Source organism: Calidris pugnax, unplaced genomic scaffold (assembly GCF_001431845.1).
Source record: "Calidris pugnax isolate Ruff unplaced genomic scaffold, ASM143184v1 scaffold256, whole genome shotgun sequence".
Taxonomy (NCBI): Eukaryota; Metazoa; Chordata; class Aves; order Charadriiformes; family Scolopacidae; genus Calidris; species Calidris pugnax.
The window spans coordinates 706,948-725,026 of NW_015091079.1; the positions used below are offsets into that span (position 1 = coordinate 706,948).

An 18,079-nucleotide genomic window follows, 5' to 3' on the forward strand; every position below is an offset into this window, starting at 1 on the left:
TCCTGGGTCTTCTGAATAGCTTTCATGAAAAAGAGGAACCAGCTGCAGAGATTGAAGCGAAATTCAGATTAGAGGTGTTCAGCTGGTGATTCAATCACACTTGTAGCAATTGGAATAAAACACAGAGCAGAGCGTTCCCAGACAGGTCTTTGCTCTTTTATGGTTGAACAAAAAGATGGAGTTCGAAAGGTTTGTGTATTGTTCAAATTTTGTGGTTTGGGCTTATTTTTGGAGAAAAACAATCTGATCCTGTAGCTACCTGTGTGGCTGTGATCTTCACTCTTCAGCGTGCTCAGAGACGGCAGGAAAAGGGCTTTGGGTGTGACTTTGTGGTGGGAGGATCTAAATTTAAACTCTTTTGGGGAGAAAAATCCTCACCACAAAATAAAAAGGATTAATTTGGAGGGAGCAGCAGAGAAAAGACTGAGCAGATATCGATGTCTGTCGTCGCTGGGTTCTACTGGGAATGCCATGGGTGGATTCTGGCAGCCTCCCGTGGTGAATATTTCAGGTTAGAGGTGCCCCGGAGACAATCTCTGTCTATTATGGTAGTAGAGGAACCTGGTGGGCTTCACTGAGTGAGAGGATGGATGTAGGGATGTGCTTAATTGATAGAGCAGCCAAGAACTGCTCTGGGGAAGGGGATGGACCTGGAAACTTTTGGTACCCCCCTCTGTTTCGTGTAGTTGTTGGCAGCAGAGGTGAGAGAGCTGGAGCGTGCCACAATGCATTTAACAACTTAAATTAGTGTTATTACTAATGTATAAATTCACTTTTATGGTCAAGATTCATGGATAAACTAGTGAAACATTTTGTCCGCCTTTTGACTTTTCACACAGAAAGGGTTATGAAGCCTTGGAACGGGGAAGTGGTTGAGGCACCATCCCTGGAGGGATTTAAAAGATGGGTTGACATAGTGCTTAGAGACATGGGTTAGTGATGGGTTGTGGGGTGGTTTTGTTTGGGTTTGGGGTTTTTTTTATCAGAGTTAAGTTGATGGTTGGACTAGATGATCTTCAAGGTCCCTTCCAATCTGGACAATTCTGTGATTCAATGATTCTAAGTATTTAATGCTGCCCTTTTTCCCACTAAAACACCTATGCTTGGTCCTGACCGATAAACACTTGAGGTTCCAGCAAAGGCAATCCAACATTTGAGTTTACAGTTATTTATAACATAAGAAATTACGTCTGTCAAAACGTGCAGAGTTTAGAATGACGGGTGGTTTTGTTTGGGTTTGGGGTTTTTTTTATCAGAGTTAAGTTGATGGTTGGACTAGATGATCTTCAAGGTCCCTTCCAATCTGGACAATTCTGTGATTCAATGATTCTAAGTATTTAATGCTGCCCTTTTTGCCACTAAAACACCTGTGCTTGGTCCTGACCGATAAGCGCTTGAGGTTCCAGCAAAGGCAAACCAGCATTTGAGTTTACAGTTATTTATAACATAAGAAATTACGTCTCTCAAAACGTGCAGAGTTTAGAATGACTAATGTATCAGTGACCACTATTCCAGGCTTCTTTTTTAGTCTACATAGGCCTCTAAACTGTCAACCTTCTCCACGTGTAGCACCCAGTGAAAGTTTGCCTATAACGCACCTCAGGCAAAACCCAGTACATCTTCTGTGTTCGTTTGAACACTGCAGAAAAAAGATGTAGTATTTTGGCAGGAAATGTATATATTACTAGTTCTTCTTTTTTTAAAAACCAGATTTCTGAGATGTAAAAACACAATCTGTGCTGAGCTGAAGGCAGCTTGAGGAAAGAGATGTGACTGCAAGGTTTTAAATTCAGGGAAAAAAAAAGAGAGAGATCGTGAAAAGAAACGTTAGAGCAGTTGCCCTATTTTCTAATAATTAGTATTCACAAAAAACCCCCATGTTCTAACTACCTAGTAATTTCCAAATTGCTGAGACACCTAATGAGTTGTCTTAAATAAATTTACCAAAACATATAGAAGGAAATAATTGCTGAGTGTTTAATTGTGAAATCACAACTCAACGCAGAACGGTTCTGCAGCTGCCTTGTGGGGGGTCAGTTCTTCAGCAGGAAAATGATTTGGTTGGGAACCCACCCTTGTCCTGTTTGGACTTTCAATGGCACATTCGCATCGTCTCGTAGATGTTTTTATGAAAAACTCCCCCTAAAATGCTCTATTGGACCTTGTTATTTAACATTACAAGAGCTGTAACGGCTTTTGTAATTCTAGGGAGATATTAATAATTCTGGAGGATATTACAAGCAGAATGAGGGCTGTGCTTCCAGTGTAATCTCTGCGCCTCATTCTGCACAGCCTTTCCAGGTGGGAATAACCCCTTTGGTTATTCCTGGTCTCGCTCCAGCACTTAGGGTAGGTTGGACCTCTCTGCAGCATCTCACTGGGGTGGTTCTTCCAGCACACGCAGATTTTTCTGGCCGCGGCTTTGACTGCAGCACAGTGGTGTTTCCATGCCAAATGAATAGATACCCACTGCTTTGTATTTGCTTCTTAATTACATCACCTGCCCGGTAATTAAATTTAGCTGCCTGCCCTGAGTGCTGAGACCAGGTGAGCACCAACTGCGGGCAGCAGTGGCCACTGTTATTTAAAATGTGGGTTTTTTTTTTAAGTTTGCAAGTTTTGATTCCTGTTTTAATGTAAAATACGTTAGTATTTATCCCCTGTACACCTGTCTGTATGCCGTCCTTACAGTAGTTAAACCTGCATTTTCAGGCAGTGGGAACAGTGTAGCTGCTGTGACTAGATTGTGTAGAGGCTCTTCTTGTGCAGAGGGATCTCACGATGTGTGTGGACCAGCAAGAGATGGGGTTGATGTTGGGTCTTGCAGTGAACTGCATCTAAAATGAATAGTTCTTCCATTTTTAGAAAAAAACCACGAGCCACCATTGCTGGAGCACACGTGGCATAGAGCAGCATATGGCCCTGCAGCCAGCACCCAGCCTCTTTGCTCTCCTTTCGCTTTGCCAAGGACTTTGTGGAGTTTCTGGGAAGCTGTTGAGGAGGAACGTGGCCACGTGTGTGGTGTGCATCAACCTCAGTTCTTGCTGAAAGCTGCAGAGGACTGAGGAACTTGGGCTTCTTAAAGGTTGAGGCTCCAGCTCTTGATGAACCCATGATGACATGGGGGTTTGTTATCATAGAAGCACAGAATGGTTTAGGTTGGAAGGGACCTTGAAGCCCATCTAGTTCCAACCCCCTGCCCTGGGCAGGGACACCTCCCACCAGACCAGGTTGCTCAAAGCCCCGTTTTGCCTTATTATTCTTTTTAAGTTGGATGAATGAATAGAACAATGACTGCACTGGAAAAGAAGTGACAAAGCAATGAAGGAAACCAATCTAGTAATAGTCATAATAACAGTAAACTAATCTTGAGTTGCTCAAACCTTGCAGTCTATGGCGAATAGAAAGAAACACCTCTCTGATGGGGTTATATTGAACTTTTACCTGTTCTGGTAGTAAAAAAGAGTCTTCTCTCAGTTTTTTCATGCACAGACCTGCCAATTCAGCAGTATGGTATATGAGTAGTTATAAAGTGTAGCACACTTGAGTAAAGAGTTCTAAATACAGATCCTGAAAAGTAAGTGGCGTTTTTCATCGTACAGAAAACATTGCTGGTTTGGACCAGCCGTGGTTGGCACAGAGGGGCTTTGTGGGTGTAGGGGGGTGCTGGGGGTAAGGGGGGGCTGGAACAGAAGGGGCCGGCAGCTCCTGGTCACTCTGAATGGAGCTTTGCCTGCACCAGGGGGTTTTGAGATCTGAGTTTTCTGTTCCGCTTTGGGAGGATGAGATCTTGGGATTCCATCTGTGTGGCAGGAGAACTGCTTCCTGCCTGTTTCTGAATGACATCCTGTTGGTTACAGTGCTCATGAGATAACTTATTACCAAGAGACGTACTGAGTGCCTCTAGAACAAACAGGGCACTGGTTTGGAGTGAGCTCTCTCCTCTTTGGATGCTCATGTGAACTGAGTCATCCTGCCTGGGGTGGCTTGGAATATGGTTTGGGTAGAGTCTACTTTCGATGCTTTGATTCTTGGGTAACATGGTTAGTTATAAAAAAGACCAGCAACAAAACCATGGCAGAAAACCAGACCCCACTGTATTGTGCCCTTCCTCTGGGGTATGTAGGAGTCATAGGATCATAGAATCACAGAATGGTTTGGGTTGGAAGGGACCTCAAAGATCATCGAGTTCCAACCCCCCCTGCCCTGGGCAGGGACACCTCCCACTAGAGCAGGTTGCTCAAGGCCCCATCCAGCCTGGCCTTGAACACTTCCAGGGATGGGGCAGCCACAGCTTCTCTGGGCAACCTGTTCCTGTGTCTCACCACCCTCAGAGTAAAAAATTTCTTCCTGAGATCTAATCTGAAAGTCTGATCTGAGTCTGCGGATCCTCCCAACCTGTGTGGTTCTGCTTCTGCATAATCCATCGAGCTCAACGTGGAACAAATTGCGACGTAAGGCAGGTTTTCCTATCTGTATATCCATCTGTAAATGTAAATTTTTCTGTTAGTAATTCATGCAGAAGTCGCAGGCTCGCTGTGCAGCGGGGCTTCTGCACCCCAGCCCCCAGTGGGATCTTGCTGGTGGTCCCCAACCTGGCAGAGACAGGGATACAGCAGCGCGGGCTGAGCGTGAGAAACAGCGTGTAGGAGAGAGTCTCATTGTGCTTTACAAGGCCATGTTTATTTGTTTTCCAGTCGAAAACAGCTAAACAAGGATGAGCAATCTTGTTTTGTACAACATTGCTCTCTTCAACCTCCCTCGTGCTGGATGTGCGCTCGCACACTGCGATGGCTGCTGGAAAATTTTGAGTTGAGGTCCTGATGGGTGTAAAAGCATTGGAGGGACCTGTGCTTCAGCAATTTGGGCAGCTGTGTAACCTCTGTGCCCAGCACCCGGACAGGATCTTTAGGATCTTTGGGGCCTTTTTGTGTTGTGTCTTAGAGTCATGGAACAGGGACACTTCCCACCACACCAGGTTGCTCCAAGCCCCCTCCAACCTGCCCTTCAACCCCTCCAGGGATGGGGCAGCCACAGCTTCTCTGGCCAACCTGGGCCAGGCTCTCACCACCCTCACAGCCAAGAATTTTCTCCCCAGATCTCATCTCAGTCTCCCCTTTTTCAGCTTAAAACTCTTCCCCCTCCTCCTAGGGCTCCCCTCCCTGATCCAGAGTCCCTCCCCATCCCTCCGGGAGCCCCTTGAGGGACTGGAAGGGGTTCCAAGGCCGCCCGGGAGCCTTCTCTTCTCCAGGCTGACCCCCCCCAACTCTCTCAGCCCCCCCTCCCAGCAGAGGGGCTCCAGCCCTCCCAGCATCTCTGTGGCCTCCTCACGCCCCGCTCCAACAGCTCCATGTCCTTCTGCTGTTGGTGGCCCCAGAGCTGGAGGCAGCACTGGGGGGGTCTCCCCAGAGCTGAGCAGAGGGGCAGGATCCCCCCACTTCACCCTCCTGGTCTTGCAGGAGGTGAAACTGCCTCAAGCATCCAGAAACCTGTGGGGAAGCTTGAAGGTACCAAGTGGGATTTCTGTTGTGGGGAGGAACCAAGAGGAGAGACGTGCTGGGTTGAGGACAGGAGGAGACAGGAGTGATCTTTTTTCCCCCTGAATTATCTCCTGCTGGCCCCAGCTCTGATATTATTCAAACTCCAGCAAACCATTCAAGATAACGGGCTGCCTGGAGCTGTGCTGCCGCTCCCACTACTTTGTCATTTTAAAGTGCTGTGGGTTTTCAAAGTGAACTCTCTGCTGTGGCAAAGCCATTTTTCCCCATTCTCCGCTGAAAACAGCGTGTGTGTCTGAACACAGACACCGGGGCTTTCCCCTTCGGTGGCACGAATGCTTTATTAAGCACAGTGATTGCCACGTGTGCTCCATCTCCCCTCATTCCTGGACGGAGAGACGGGCTCAGAACGCCCGTAGCTACTCCTTCTGTCGGGGAAGGATGCCCCCAATTAGACAATGCTGCCCTGGTGTCCTGCTTAATGGATAAGGCAGAAGCTTTTTCTCCGAGCGGAGTGTCTTTTCAGAAAGGCTTTCTGGGTTGCCAGGGACTCGGCAGCACCCTAAATCTTTTCACAAGAGCCTGCCTGTCACCCGACTTATTGGAGCTCCTAATGGATTGGGGCTTTAATTGCGCACGCTGTATGGCAGAGCATTACAAGTTATGGCTGGGCAGAGAGCAATTCACATCTGTGTATTTATGGCAGTTGGGGAAAAAAATATTTGAAGTCTTTATTTTATGTTTTTCTCCCCCCCCCTTCCGAAACCATAACAGCCAAAGGTTGATATTTTCTGCTCTTTTCTTGCTCAAGGCTGAACCTGGCTGGTGTTTGCAGTGTCCAGGAGGAGGATGAGTGTGAATTTTTCACAGAATCTTCTAGGTTGGAAGGGACCTCAAAGATCATCTTGTCCAACTGTCAACCTAACTCTGACAAAAATAGACACCCACACAACAAACAAGGAGCATCATCACTAAACCAGACCTCCCAGCACTCCATCACCCCCTCTTTTGAACACCTCCAGGGATGGGGCCTCACCCCCCTCCCTGGGCAGCCCATTCCAAGGGCTGAGAACCCTTTCAGTGAAAAAATTTTTCCTAATATCCAGCCTGACCCTCCCCTGGGGCAACTTGAGGCCATTTCCTCTCGTCCTGTTGCCTGTGACTTGAGAGAAGAGACCGACCCCCACCTCTCTACACCCTCCTTTCAGGGAGTTGGAGAGAGCAATAAGGTCTCCCCTCAGCCTCCTCTTCTCCAGGCTGAATAACCCCAGCTCCCTCAGTTTCAGGAAACCCCAGTTTCCTCCCTAAACAGGCTGGGGCACAGAAACACCACGTTCAGGAGGAGTATTGTGTTACCCTTCCCATCACCCGGCCACCTCCCCACCCGTGTTTTCACCAGCCTCAGGTCAGGCAGGAGCAAGAGGGACTTTACCCTTCATTTGCCATTAATTTGTAGTTGCTGAGTAAACAGCCCCCCTCTCCTTTCCGCTTTACCCTTTTTCCCCCCAGCGTTTTTGGGGATTGCTTCAACCTCACTGTTTTTGTCAAAACTGAATTATACTAATTGATGAGGGAGGAAAACGAACGACGGAGAAAATAAATAATTAACGGCAAGAAAAAATGAATTCACAGAAGCCCAAAGTAAAAATAAGGCTGTGAAATATGAAACGAGTCTTTCATTGCCTTCAATAATATAATTATCTAGCAAAGCCTGGTGCCTTCACACTGTCAAACCTTGAACTTGCTGCGTAGGCTCCTGCTGCACAGAGCTCCTCTGTCTCCCAGGGGGACGTGAGGCTGAGGTTGGGTGACAGTTACCCTGATAATTAGTCCTTGAATATGATGGGAAACTGTGGACGTACGCGATGTGCCCCAAATTATATATATACTGTGTCCAGCTTTGGAGTCCTCAACACAGAAAGGACATGGACCGGCTGGGACAGGTCCAGAGGATGGCCACGGAGAGGGTCAGAGGGATGGAGCACCTCTCCTATGGAGACAGGCTGAGGGAGCTGGGGTTGTTCAGCCTGGAGAAGAGGAGGCTCCGGGGAGACCTTATAGCAGCCTTTCAATACCTGAAGGGTGCCTATAGAAGAGCTGGAGAAGGACTCTTTGCCAGGAGGTGTAGTGATAGGACAAGGGGAAACAGTTTTAAATTGGAAGAGAAAAGATTCAGATTAGATCTCAGGAAGAAATTTTTTACTCTGAGGGTGGTGAGACACTGGAACAGGTTGCCCAGGGAAGTTGTGGCTGCCCCATCCCTGGAGGGGTTCAAGGCCAGGCTGGATGGGGCTTTGAGCAACCTGGTGTGGTGGGAGGTGTCCCTGCCCAGGGCAGGGGGGTTGGAACTCGATGATCTTTGAGGTCCCTTCCAACCCAAACCATTCTATGATTCTATGATTATTGCTGTTGGTGGTAGGGAAATAAAGACATTTAAGGCTCTTTTTGTTAATGTTTTGGTGCAGAGGAAGATGGGGGATGGCGCCTTCCCTGTCTATTCTCCTTCTCCCTTCCCTAAGACTTTTCACAAAATCTGGTTTTCGTTGTGTGCTCAGGCAATTGAGTTACACTTCCCCAGCTGCCACAAGAGCATGGACGCAGTGGCAGTGTGTAGTATCATCCCAGCCATGGCTGCTTCACCCAACACCAGTGATCAGTCCAGAAATCCATTGCCCGGGGTGCTGGGCAGGCAGGAGTGTTGGTGTTGGCTCATTGCACAACGTCCTGTCAATATTGAGCGGTGTTGCTGTCAATATCCTCATCTTCAATCAAAAATTTTAAACAGAAGGGATTAATTAAATACAAGAAGTGATGGTTTTGTCTGTGCACGTTTTTCATAGATAATCGAAAGCTGGACTTCTGAGGGTAACAAGGTTTATTTTTAATTCATGCACTGCTTGTGTTATAGTAGTTCCCAGAAGCCTGAGTCAGATTCTGGGTCCCCTTTTGTGAGTAGAAGTCACTGCTGCCCCATGACATGAGTTCAGTGTCACCAGAGATGGATCTTGGCCGGTGAAAGATGAGTGCAGAAATGGAGGGTGGTGGTACCAGACCCATGAGACGTGACGGGTATCTCAGTGGGATGTCCTGCGTGGGTCAGTGTCCCTACCCAGTGGGACTGTACCCAGAGGGCTACAAACATGATGAGGGGCCTGGAGCATCTCTCTTATGAGGAGAGGCTGAGGGACTTGGGTCTGTTTAGTCTGGAGAAGAGAAGGCTGAGGGGGGATCTGATCAACACCTATAAATACTTCAAGGGTGGGTGTCAGGAGGATGGGGCCAGGCTTTTTTCAGTGGTGCCCAGGGACAGGATAAGAGGAAATGGGCACAAACTTGAACATAAGAAGTTCCACCTAAACCTGAGGAGGAACTTCTTTGCTGTGAGGGTGGCAGAGCCCTGGCAGAGGCTGCCCAGAGAGGTGGTGGAGTCTCCTTCTCTGGAGACATTCAAACCCCACCTGGACACGTTCCTGTGGGACCTGCTCTGGGTGGACCTGCTCTGGCAGGGGGTTGGAGGAGATGATCTCCAGAGGTCCCTTCCAACCCCACAGCATCCTGTGGTTCTGTGACGGGGTGCTCTTGTGAGGGGTGGCACAGTGCAGGGCAGTGATTGAACTGGGAAAAGCCAACCTTAAGGAGGTTGGTCTCCTTGCTTGGTCTCCTGCTCTGACCAAGTGTGGACCCTGACGTTCCTTGCCCCGTGCCTGCGCTACGTTAGAGAATGCCAGTCCCCAGTGCTTCCCTTGGGCTGCTTTTTTTGTCCCTCCTGCTGCTGTTTGAGGAGCGGTGCCTGTTTTTCGGTGCGGTGCTGCGGCTCGGCGTCGCGTGAGTCACAGTCCCGGGGCTGCATCTTTCCAATAAGCCACTCGCTGTTTGGCACAGCTCTCAGGAGAAGGGATCACGCTGCGGGGACTGTACCAGTCCGGCTCGTTTGGCGTCCAGGCAGTGATTAACGTTGACGAGCAGCCCGGGGTAGCCTTGCGGTATCAGCTCCTTTGGTTTAAGACTACTTTGTTCTGACAGCGTTAAATAGGTCACTGCTCAACCCTATACCAATAAAAGCCGGTATGGGAAGCTGTGCATCCAGCCTAGGTATCTCTTTCTATTAAATTCCCTCACGGAGCTACACTAAATCACATCAGGAGGACTTGAATAAATATATAGATATGTGCCCGTGTGCTTTATGTTCGCCGTTTCCCCAGAGGGAGGATTCCTGCCACCCCCCTCCCTGTGCGACGCCGCTGTCTGTCCTGTCGGCACTGTGTGCTGGGCTTTGTTCTCCTACACCTTTCCCAGCACAGCAAATCCAGGGGGAAATCCAGACCAGTACTATTTAACATCTTTGTTGGAGACGTGGACAGTGGGATAGAGTGCACCCTCAGCAAGTTTGCTGATGACACCAAGCTCGGTGGCGCAGTTGCCAAGCTGGAGGGAAGGGATGCCATCCAGAGGGACCTGGACAGGCTGGAGAGGTGGGCTCATGCAAATTGCATGAGGTTCAACCAAGCCAAGTGCAAGGTCCTGCACCTGAGGCGTGGCAACCCTAGGCACAAATAAAGGTTGGGTGGAGAATGGCTGGAGAGCAGCCCTGAGGAGAAGGTCTTGGGGGTGCTTATGGACGAAAGGCTCACCATGAGCCGGCAGTGCGCGCTGGCAGCCCAGAGAGCCAACCGTGTCCTGGGCTGCATCAGGAGAAGTGTGGCCAGCAGGTCATGGGAGATGATTCTACCCCTCTGCTCTGCACTCGTGAGACCCCACCTGGAGCTCTGTGTCCAGCTTTGGAGTCCTCAACACAGAAAGGACATGGACCTGTTGGAACGGGTCCAGCAGAGGGCCACGAAGATGCTCAGAGGGATGGAGCACCTCTCCAGGCTGAGGGAGCTGGGATTGTTCAGCCTGGAGAAGGCTCCGGGGAGACCTTATAGCGGCCTTTCAATACCTGAAGGGTGCCTATAGAAGAGCTGGGGAGGGACTCTTTGCCAGAAGATGTAATGATAGGACAAGGGGAAACGGTTTTAAATTGGAAGAAAAAAGATTCAGATTAGATCTCAGGAAGAAATTCTTTGCTGTGAGGGTGGTGAGACACTGGAACATGTTGCCCAGGGAAGCTGTGGCTGCCCCATCCCTGGAAGTGTTCAAGGCCAGGCTGGATGGGGCTTGGAGCAACCTGCTCTAGTGGGAGGTGTCCCTGCCCAGGGCAGGGGGGTTGGAACTCGATGATCTTTGAGGTCCCTTCCAACCCAAACCATTCTATGATTCTAAATGGGGTGGTCAGAGGGCAGGTGGATGAGGAACCGTGTCCCCTGCTCCTGATGACAGCCGTGGTGGCTTTATCTCGGGCTTCAGGCATGCCGGGATGTGGCACGTTCCCGGTGCAGGGTGCGATGCCAGGTAGGACTAAAAGCTTGGAAAGAAGCCCACTCCTACCTCAATATATTATTTGTATTTATTATTATGCCTTCTGATTTATGATTTGGAGAGTGTGATTACTTTTCCTTCTTCCTGTCTGCTGCTATTGAGGCGTTGTTGTCACTGAGTAAAAAATGTGATGATGAGCAGCCCCAAAGCGTTTTGTATCTACCGAGTGTTTAGTGGACAATAAATGATAAGCTCTTCTTCTATCACGAAGCTGGTTTCCCTTTGCAACTCCTGGCCTGTTTTTTTTTTTTATATTATTTGTATTTATTATTATGCCTTCTGATTTATGATTTGGAGAGTGTGATTACTTTTCCTTCTTCCTGTCTGCTGCTATTGAGGCGTTGTTGTCACTGAGTAAAAAATGTGATGATGAGCAGCCCCAAAGCGTTTTGTATCTTCCAAGTGTTTAGTGGACAATAAATGATAAGCTCTTCTTCTATCACGAAGCTGGTTTCCCTTTGCAACTCCTGGCCTGTTTTTTTTTTTTCCTCCTTTTTTTCTCTAATTGCTTTGAACAATGCAGAGTCTGGTTTTGAAGGACAGGCTCTAATTTTAGGACTAGAATATTTGACCATATAAATTCAGCCTCCCACTGCTAGGCTTCTCCTTCAGATGCTGACCAGAGATGTTGGTTGGAGCAGCAGGACAGGCAGGGGGTCTCCTGCTACCCCTTTCACCAGGTGGGATGAGTGGCCATTCGACAAGCTCTCAATTTTGATCAGGGAAGAAATGATAGAAGAGAATATAACAGAATAAAATGGTTTGGGTGGGAAGGGACCTTAAAGATCATCTCATTCCACCCCCTGCCCTGGGCAGGGACACCTCCCACCACACCAGGTTGCTCCAAGCCCCATCCAACCTGGCCTTGAACCCCTCCCGAGAAATGTTCCAGCATTTCCATGCCTCTGTTGGTGATGTGTTTGGTTGCTGAGGTTTTAATTTTACCCCCAAAATGGGGAGAGAGGAGCAACTGGGAGGCACTGGGCAGCCCTAGAGGCATCTTTGATGCCCACCTAGCCCAGTGTGGTGCCTGGCCAGTTCCTTGCTCCCTGCTTCATCCCAAGGGAAGCAGAAGGAAGAGCAGCACCTCCAGCTTCCCAGCTGGGAAGAACCGTGCTGGTTTTTCATCCCGTCGACGTGAGACTCGTCCCAGCTCAGGACCCAGCCGTGTGGGTCTCTGCTGGGAGCTGCTCTGCCCTCTCCTCAGGATGTGGGATGGAATTTTTCTGCTCATGGCTGTGTGCTGGCTCATGTTAGGCAAATCCTGTCCCTGACACAGAGGAAATGTGCCCTCCCTGGTGACAGCACCGAGCTTACAGCCAAGCTGTGAGTGTGTGACAAGAGGAGAGCATATGCTCCTCGGTGGTTCGCTGCCAGAAGTCTTCTAATGGGTAGGGATTTTCACATCAATATTTAAGAACATCTTCGTTCTTCACATGGAGAGTCAGAGTATGGACTTCTACGGTAGATTAGGTACAATTTGTGTCTCCGTGCTGCAGGATAGACAGCAATTTAAGGAAAGTGGTTTGAAAGACATAATGCTGTAGGATGGCTCCTGTGGAACACGTATGGAGGTACAGATTTTTGGAGCTCTGTGGAGCTTTGTAGATATACGTGTCTTCAATTTGTTGCTAGAAATGTGAGGACTTAGAAATTATTTGTTACACTGGGTATACAGTACAATACAACACAACATATACAGTCCAGTACATTAGTCCTTTCCCTTATTTAAACCCAGAAATCGTGTCTCTTAGCAGTGGTCAGACATTGCCATATATTCCTCCTCCTTGGGCAGGATCCTTCTGCAGCTCTGCCTTATCCTGACCCTTTCGAAGTTCTCTTTTTCTTGTTTTTATGACAGATTTTGTGTAGTTATTTTTCAAAATATGTAGGTTAAAAAGTTAGACACCAGTGCAAACTCCATGCAGCTCTTTAGGCTACCCTTTACAGCCTGACTTTTCTAGCCCAGCTGGCAAAAGCCATCATTCACCAGACAGATGTATTAATTTCTTAGTAAGAATCCCATTTGCTTGGGAAATGGCTCAAGAAGGGCCATCTATTTCCTGTTCAATGCTTACCTTGAGTGGACAGTTAGACCTAGACTGTAGGATTTTGAGATCTTTGTAGGAATTTCCTCCTATAGTGAAAATTTACTTCACCTTTTGTATAAATGCCCAGTCGTACACACTTCCCTCGGTGGTGGCTCCTGGAGGTCTAGGTTCAAGCCTTGGGCTTGCTCAGCTTCTGGGCAAAGAGGAGAGGAGAGGAGAGGAGAGGAGAGGAGAGGAGAGGAGAGGAGAGGAGAGGAGAGGAGAGGAGAGGAGAGGAGAGGAGAGGAGAGGAGAGGAGAGGAGAGGAGAGGAGAGGAGAGGAGAGGAGAGGAGAGGAGAGGAGAGGAGAGGAGAGGAGAGGAGAGGAGAGGAGAGGAGAGGAGAGGAGAGGAGAGGAGAGGAGAGGAGAGGAGAGGAGAGGAGAGGAGAGGAGAGGAGAGGAGAGGAGAGGAGAGGAGAGGAGAGGAGAGGAGAGGAGAGGAGAGGAGAGGAGAGGAGAGGAGAGGAGACTATTTCAGTTGGAAGGGACTTAACAATGAGTTGAGTGTGTGAGGTTTTGGGGAGAGGGGGATGGATATCTCAGACTCATCATGAGCACACATTCCCTTTACCTTACATTAACTGTTCTGCAAGATCAGAGCCCTGTCTGTCAGTTGGCTCAACGTAAAGATGAGCTGTTTAGGATGATGGAGACAGAAGAGAGGAGCCACTGCACACTTGGGATGTTTCCAGGCGTCCTGAATAATGTCCCAGACAAAAAAAATCTAAGTGTGGCAGTACCTTAGGTCCTGCCTTACAGGCTGTTGTGTTCAGCTGCTGCTTCTGTCTGCTGTTTTCCTTTCATACCACTATAGCTTTTGTGTTGCCCTGTCGAGTAGCTTTTAATAATGTGACTTTTGCCACTTTTTCCCAGCTGAAGCACAGAACAAAGCTTTAGGTGAGCAGCAGCCGCGGCGGGGAGGGAAGTACTTACACAATGGTGCTGTATTTCCAGGGAGGGGTGATTCTAACCAGGCTTTATAATACCTTAATTATATTTGATGTGACCCAGCTCTTGACAGTCTTGAATCTGAGGTTGTCAAACAGGATTTAAATATTGTAAAGATTTCTGGACAGTGCCCACAGCTGAGCTGTATTTCACGGTGTCAGGAAGTGAAGAGATTCTTTGGAAGTGGAGAAAGAGAGGTTTTTCTTGGGATTTTTGTCTTTGGCTTCGTGCACTGATTCAGTAAAGCCAAGTTATTTCTCTGCTAAATTCTGCAAATTTTTCCTTCTAGCAACAACATGTAAAACCCACTCAAAGAAAATGAGAAATGAATATTTTAGAAGTATTTTATGAGTCTGCCTGGGGAGGGGGTTTCTGTTTCTTACCTACGTTTTCTTAGTGCCATGAATTTGCTTTCAGGGCTCAGCAGATTCGTACACAAGCAGACCCTCAGACTCGGATGTCTCTCTGGAAGAAGACAGGGAAGCAATCCGCCAGGAAAGGGAGCAGCAGGCAGCTATACAGCTTGAAAGGGCGAAGGTGTGTTCTTTTCCACTTTAATAATAACGAAATTACGTGGCATTTATCTTTTGCCTAGTGCTAAAATTCACCCTGGTGGGTTATAATGATGCTCTTTTGCAAGAGGTTGGCGATTGAGTCAAGTTATCTGCGGACAAGATGTTGGGGGGAATAGAGTATAAATAATCTCCTATAAATGGGGGTGTTCTCTAGCAAGCTGAACTCTGCTGGCTCGCGTGAAGCTTGGCAGATGACCTCTGCTGGGTTTTTGCTAATTTGATAGAATTCTTGATTCAGAAAAGCTTCTGCTGTTTGTGATGTGTGTTTCTCTTTTAGTCCAAACCAGTAGCGTTTGCTGTTAAGACTAATGTGAGTTACTGTGGAGCACTGGATGAAGATGTTCCTGTCCCAAGCACTGCCATCTCTTTTGACGCCAAGGACTTCCTACACATTAAAGAGGTAAAAAACCAAGAAGCAGTAAAAGGGAATCTTTTTTACATGCCAAGGACTGGAATTTGATCAGCCGGGGCTGAGCCAGACCGGATTGAAAAGAGAGCCAAGAGCTGAGTGGAGGCAGGAGAGCACAACACACACCTCTGATTAGCAATGATAGGGTGGTGCTTCAGCCTTTCGAGACTTCCAGCACCCTGGGGTACTTATCTTGCATTTTTTTAATGCTTAATATTACCCACTGGTTGTTGGATTTTGATGTCACAGAGTAGGAAACAAAATCTTGCTGTATTTTAAATCTCCTTCGACATGGTAGGTTCAGATTCTTTTCATCAAATGAAGTTTGTGATGCATCAGAGATTCCATATTAGAAAGGGATTCTACTCACCAAGAAGTGGAGTAGCACCAGGTTGCACCAGGTCTTCATAAAGCAACAGATGAACTTGTGACTGGGGGAAATAAGACTTGGAATAATACAATAAAAAAAGAAAATATTGAAGAGGACAGATAGAAAAATAAGGACAAATAAGGGAATATCTGGGCCCTGAGTATGGCTTTGGTAGAGAAAAATACATTTTATTGCACGTTGGGCATCTTTTCTGCAATTCTTTATCTGAAGTGAGCCCTCCAGATTTGCATAACCCCCTGGTGTTCTGCAGATTTGTACATGGGCTTGCAGCTTGCAAAAACAGTTTTTGATCCCTGTATTCTGGGTTTATTTTAAGGGTGTTCAGTGCTCATCTCTCTCTTTGAACAAGTGTCCGTCATCGCTTCAGAGCACCCATCCCCCTTCCACTGAGCACTTTTAGGAGGAAAACACCTGCTTCTGCACCTCTGGAGGCAGAGATTGGTGGTAGAATGGGGTGTGTGGGGGGGTGTGATTTAAATTCTTCCTCCCTGAGAAGGACATAGGAGAAGCAGTTGATTCCCTTGTTCCATTTTCTCAATTCGTTCCATTTCCTCAATTTCTCAAACAGCTGGAAGTTTGATTTGGATTTTTTTGCTTGGATTGGTTTTTTTTTTTTTTGGTGTGTATCTTTTTTTTAATATTTGTGTAGAACAGGGCTTGAACCCCTGCTGGGGAAGCGGAGCACTGAGTTTGGATCTGGCTATCTCTGCGTGCAGAACTGACTGCTCCTCCTCTTCCTCCCCCAGGAATGTTCTTTCTAGCCCCACACCTGAACTCCCTCCATGCACACCACTTTCTAAACCTGCTTCCCATCAGGAAGAGGTCCTTTGCCAGCTCTTGGAGCAGAATGCAAACAGCTCCATCCATTCCAGCACTCAGATTGCTTTCTCATCTACCTTCCCTCACCTTTTCCCATCCTCACCTTTCCTGACACACTCTCTTTCTAGTGTACATTGGCCTGTGTAACCAAACTCTGTGCATCACCCATAAAACAAGGATTTGATCTTGGCTTTCCCAGATGCCTTTACTGTCAGGCCAGTGATCATATTTAAATTACTCTTATCGTGCTGCCCTGTGCATTTTTTCCAGAGAAGTGACCCGAGGCCATGTCTTGGCATTCTGTGATTCTCCTTCCACGACCTAAATGGCCAGGATGGCATTGCCACCAAACTGTAAGCCATCTGGCTTGCTGGTGTCTGTCACCTCTGCTAAGGGTTTAGCCTGGTTCCTTTGGTTTGCCTGACGCTGCGGCTGTAGCTCGGTAGGATTTCAGGAGTGGTTCTCTGTGCTGGAGTCTGGAGCTGCCTGGAGAAAAGGCTGTGCAAAATTTGGTTTTTAATGATCTGGCAGGGCTAGAACAAGCCTGGTTCCAGATTTTAGAATAACACTAAACCAGGTAAGAAGCGAGGTCATTCTGCTGATGGGCTGGAACACCAGCGGCAGCTGATGAGTTGCTATCTTGGGAACGTGTCTCGTGTGTCTCATCTGTCTCCTACAAGACTATACATTATGTGCCTGCTTAAAAGATGAAGTGGCAACAATCACTGACAGTGCAGGAGAAATCATGGCCATGGCAACCAATCGGAACGAACTGTGGTCCTCCCACACACTGAACACAAGGAATAACATATGGGAGGTAATGACCTAATGCACGTAGCCCTGCGCTCCCTGCTGCACCCTTAGCATCCCCCCTATTGTCCCCATATTCTCAGCAGAGCTGACTCTGATCTCTAGAGGCATCACTCAGAGGTCCGTGACCTGCTAATGGAAGGAAGATCCCCTCGTTCAAGCCCTATGTTTAGAACCAAAATAGTGTGGGTGATGCTCGTGGGATACAGGTTTTGCCGTGGTTTAAATCCACTGATTGGTTTCACTGATTTCCAACAGCAGAATGCTCAATCCTGAAGTATTTGTTATTTTAGAGAATGTAAGTAATTCTGTTGACTTAAGCAGAAGAAACATATTTAAGATTAAGCTTTGCTTACTGACATTGTCCAAATCAGGGCCATAACAGCATGAAGAACTGACACTTAAAAAGCTGAAATGACAAAGTGATGGAACCTCTTGCATAAATAGCAGCTCTATAAAGAGGAGAGGTTTTCAAGATGATGGTATAAGGATTGCATTTCCCCTAGCTGTAGATGTTCCTCTTTGTGTTTATGTGTGGGTTAATAAATAGGGTAATTTATTTTTGGAAGGCATTGAGGCTCTGTGTGTTTCAGAGGCTTCCATCAGGCGCTCTTGTCCCTTCCCAAATAGGACGTGGTGTTTCTGTCTTTCTGCAAGAACTTCAGTGCTGGAGAATGTGGAGCCAAGAGAACTCATCATTTCTAAGAGGAGATTTCTGTGTGCTTGTTTTAATGACTTGAAGGTCTGCAGTGAGAAGTAACGTTTCTCTTGATGACTGAAGTACCTAATGAAGCATAGCAGAGTATAAGGTTTTCATGTATTTTTCTTCAAAAGCTCTGCTCTGCTGGCAGCCACCTACAACACATCCTTTTCCATGATGATTTCCACTATGATACCTCTTCTCATCTCTCCATCATTAAAGTTAGGCCAGGCTTTCAGTAGTGCCGAAAAATGTATCTTAATGATAAAATTAAATTTTGTACGTTCAGTTACATATTAAGCTTTCTTCCTGAAGCTGGAGTTTTCTTCAGCTGTCCTAAATTTAAAAGCGTGTGCCTCCAAATAGTTGAGCTGCTTCTAGGCAGCAGCACCATGAAAACTTCATTTGTGGGGAGGTTTC

At 47.5% G+C, this 18,079-nt stretch overlaps 1 protein-coding gene across 1 annotated transcript in view; it reads left to right on the plus strand.

Annotated features, from left to right (window-relative positions):
- The window catches only part of CACNB4 (calcium channel, voltage-dependent, beta 4 subunit), a 144,157-nt gene that overhangs the window by 77,734 nt on the left and 48,344 nt on the right, over positions 1-18,079 (plus strand). The window contains exons 3-4 of the mRNA XM_014957343.1: positions 14,373-14,492; positions 14,808-14,930. Of these exons, the coding sequence (XP_014812829.1) occupies positions 14,373-14,492; positions 14,808-14,930 (243 nt within the window). The remainder of the gene's footprint in view (positions 1-14,372; positions 14,493-14,807; positions 14,931-18,079) is intronic.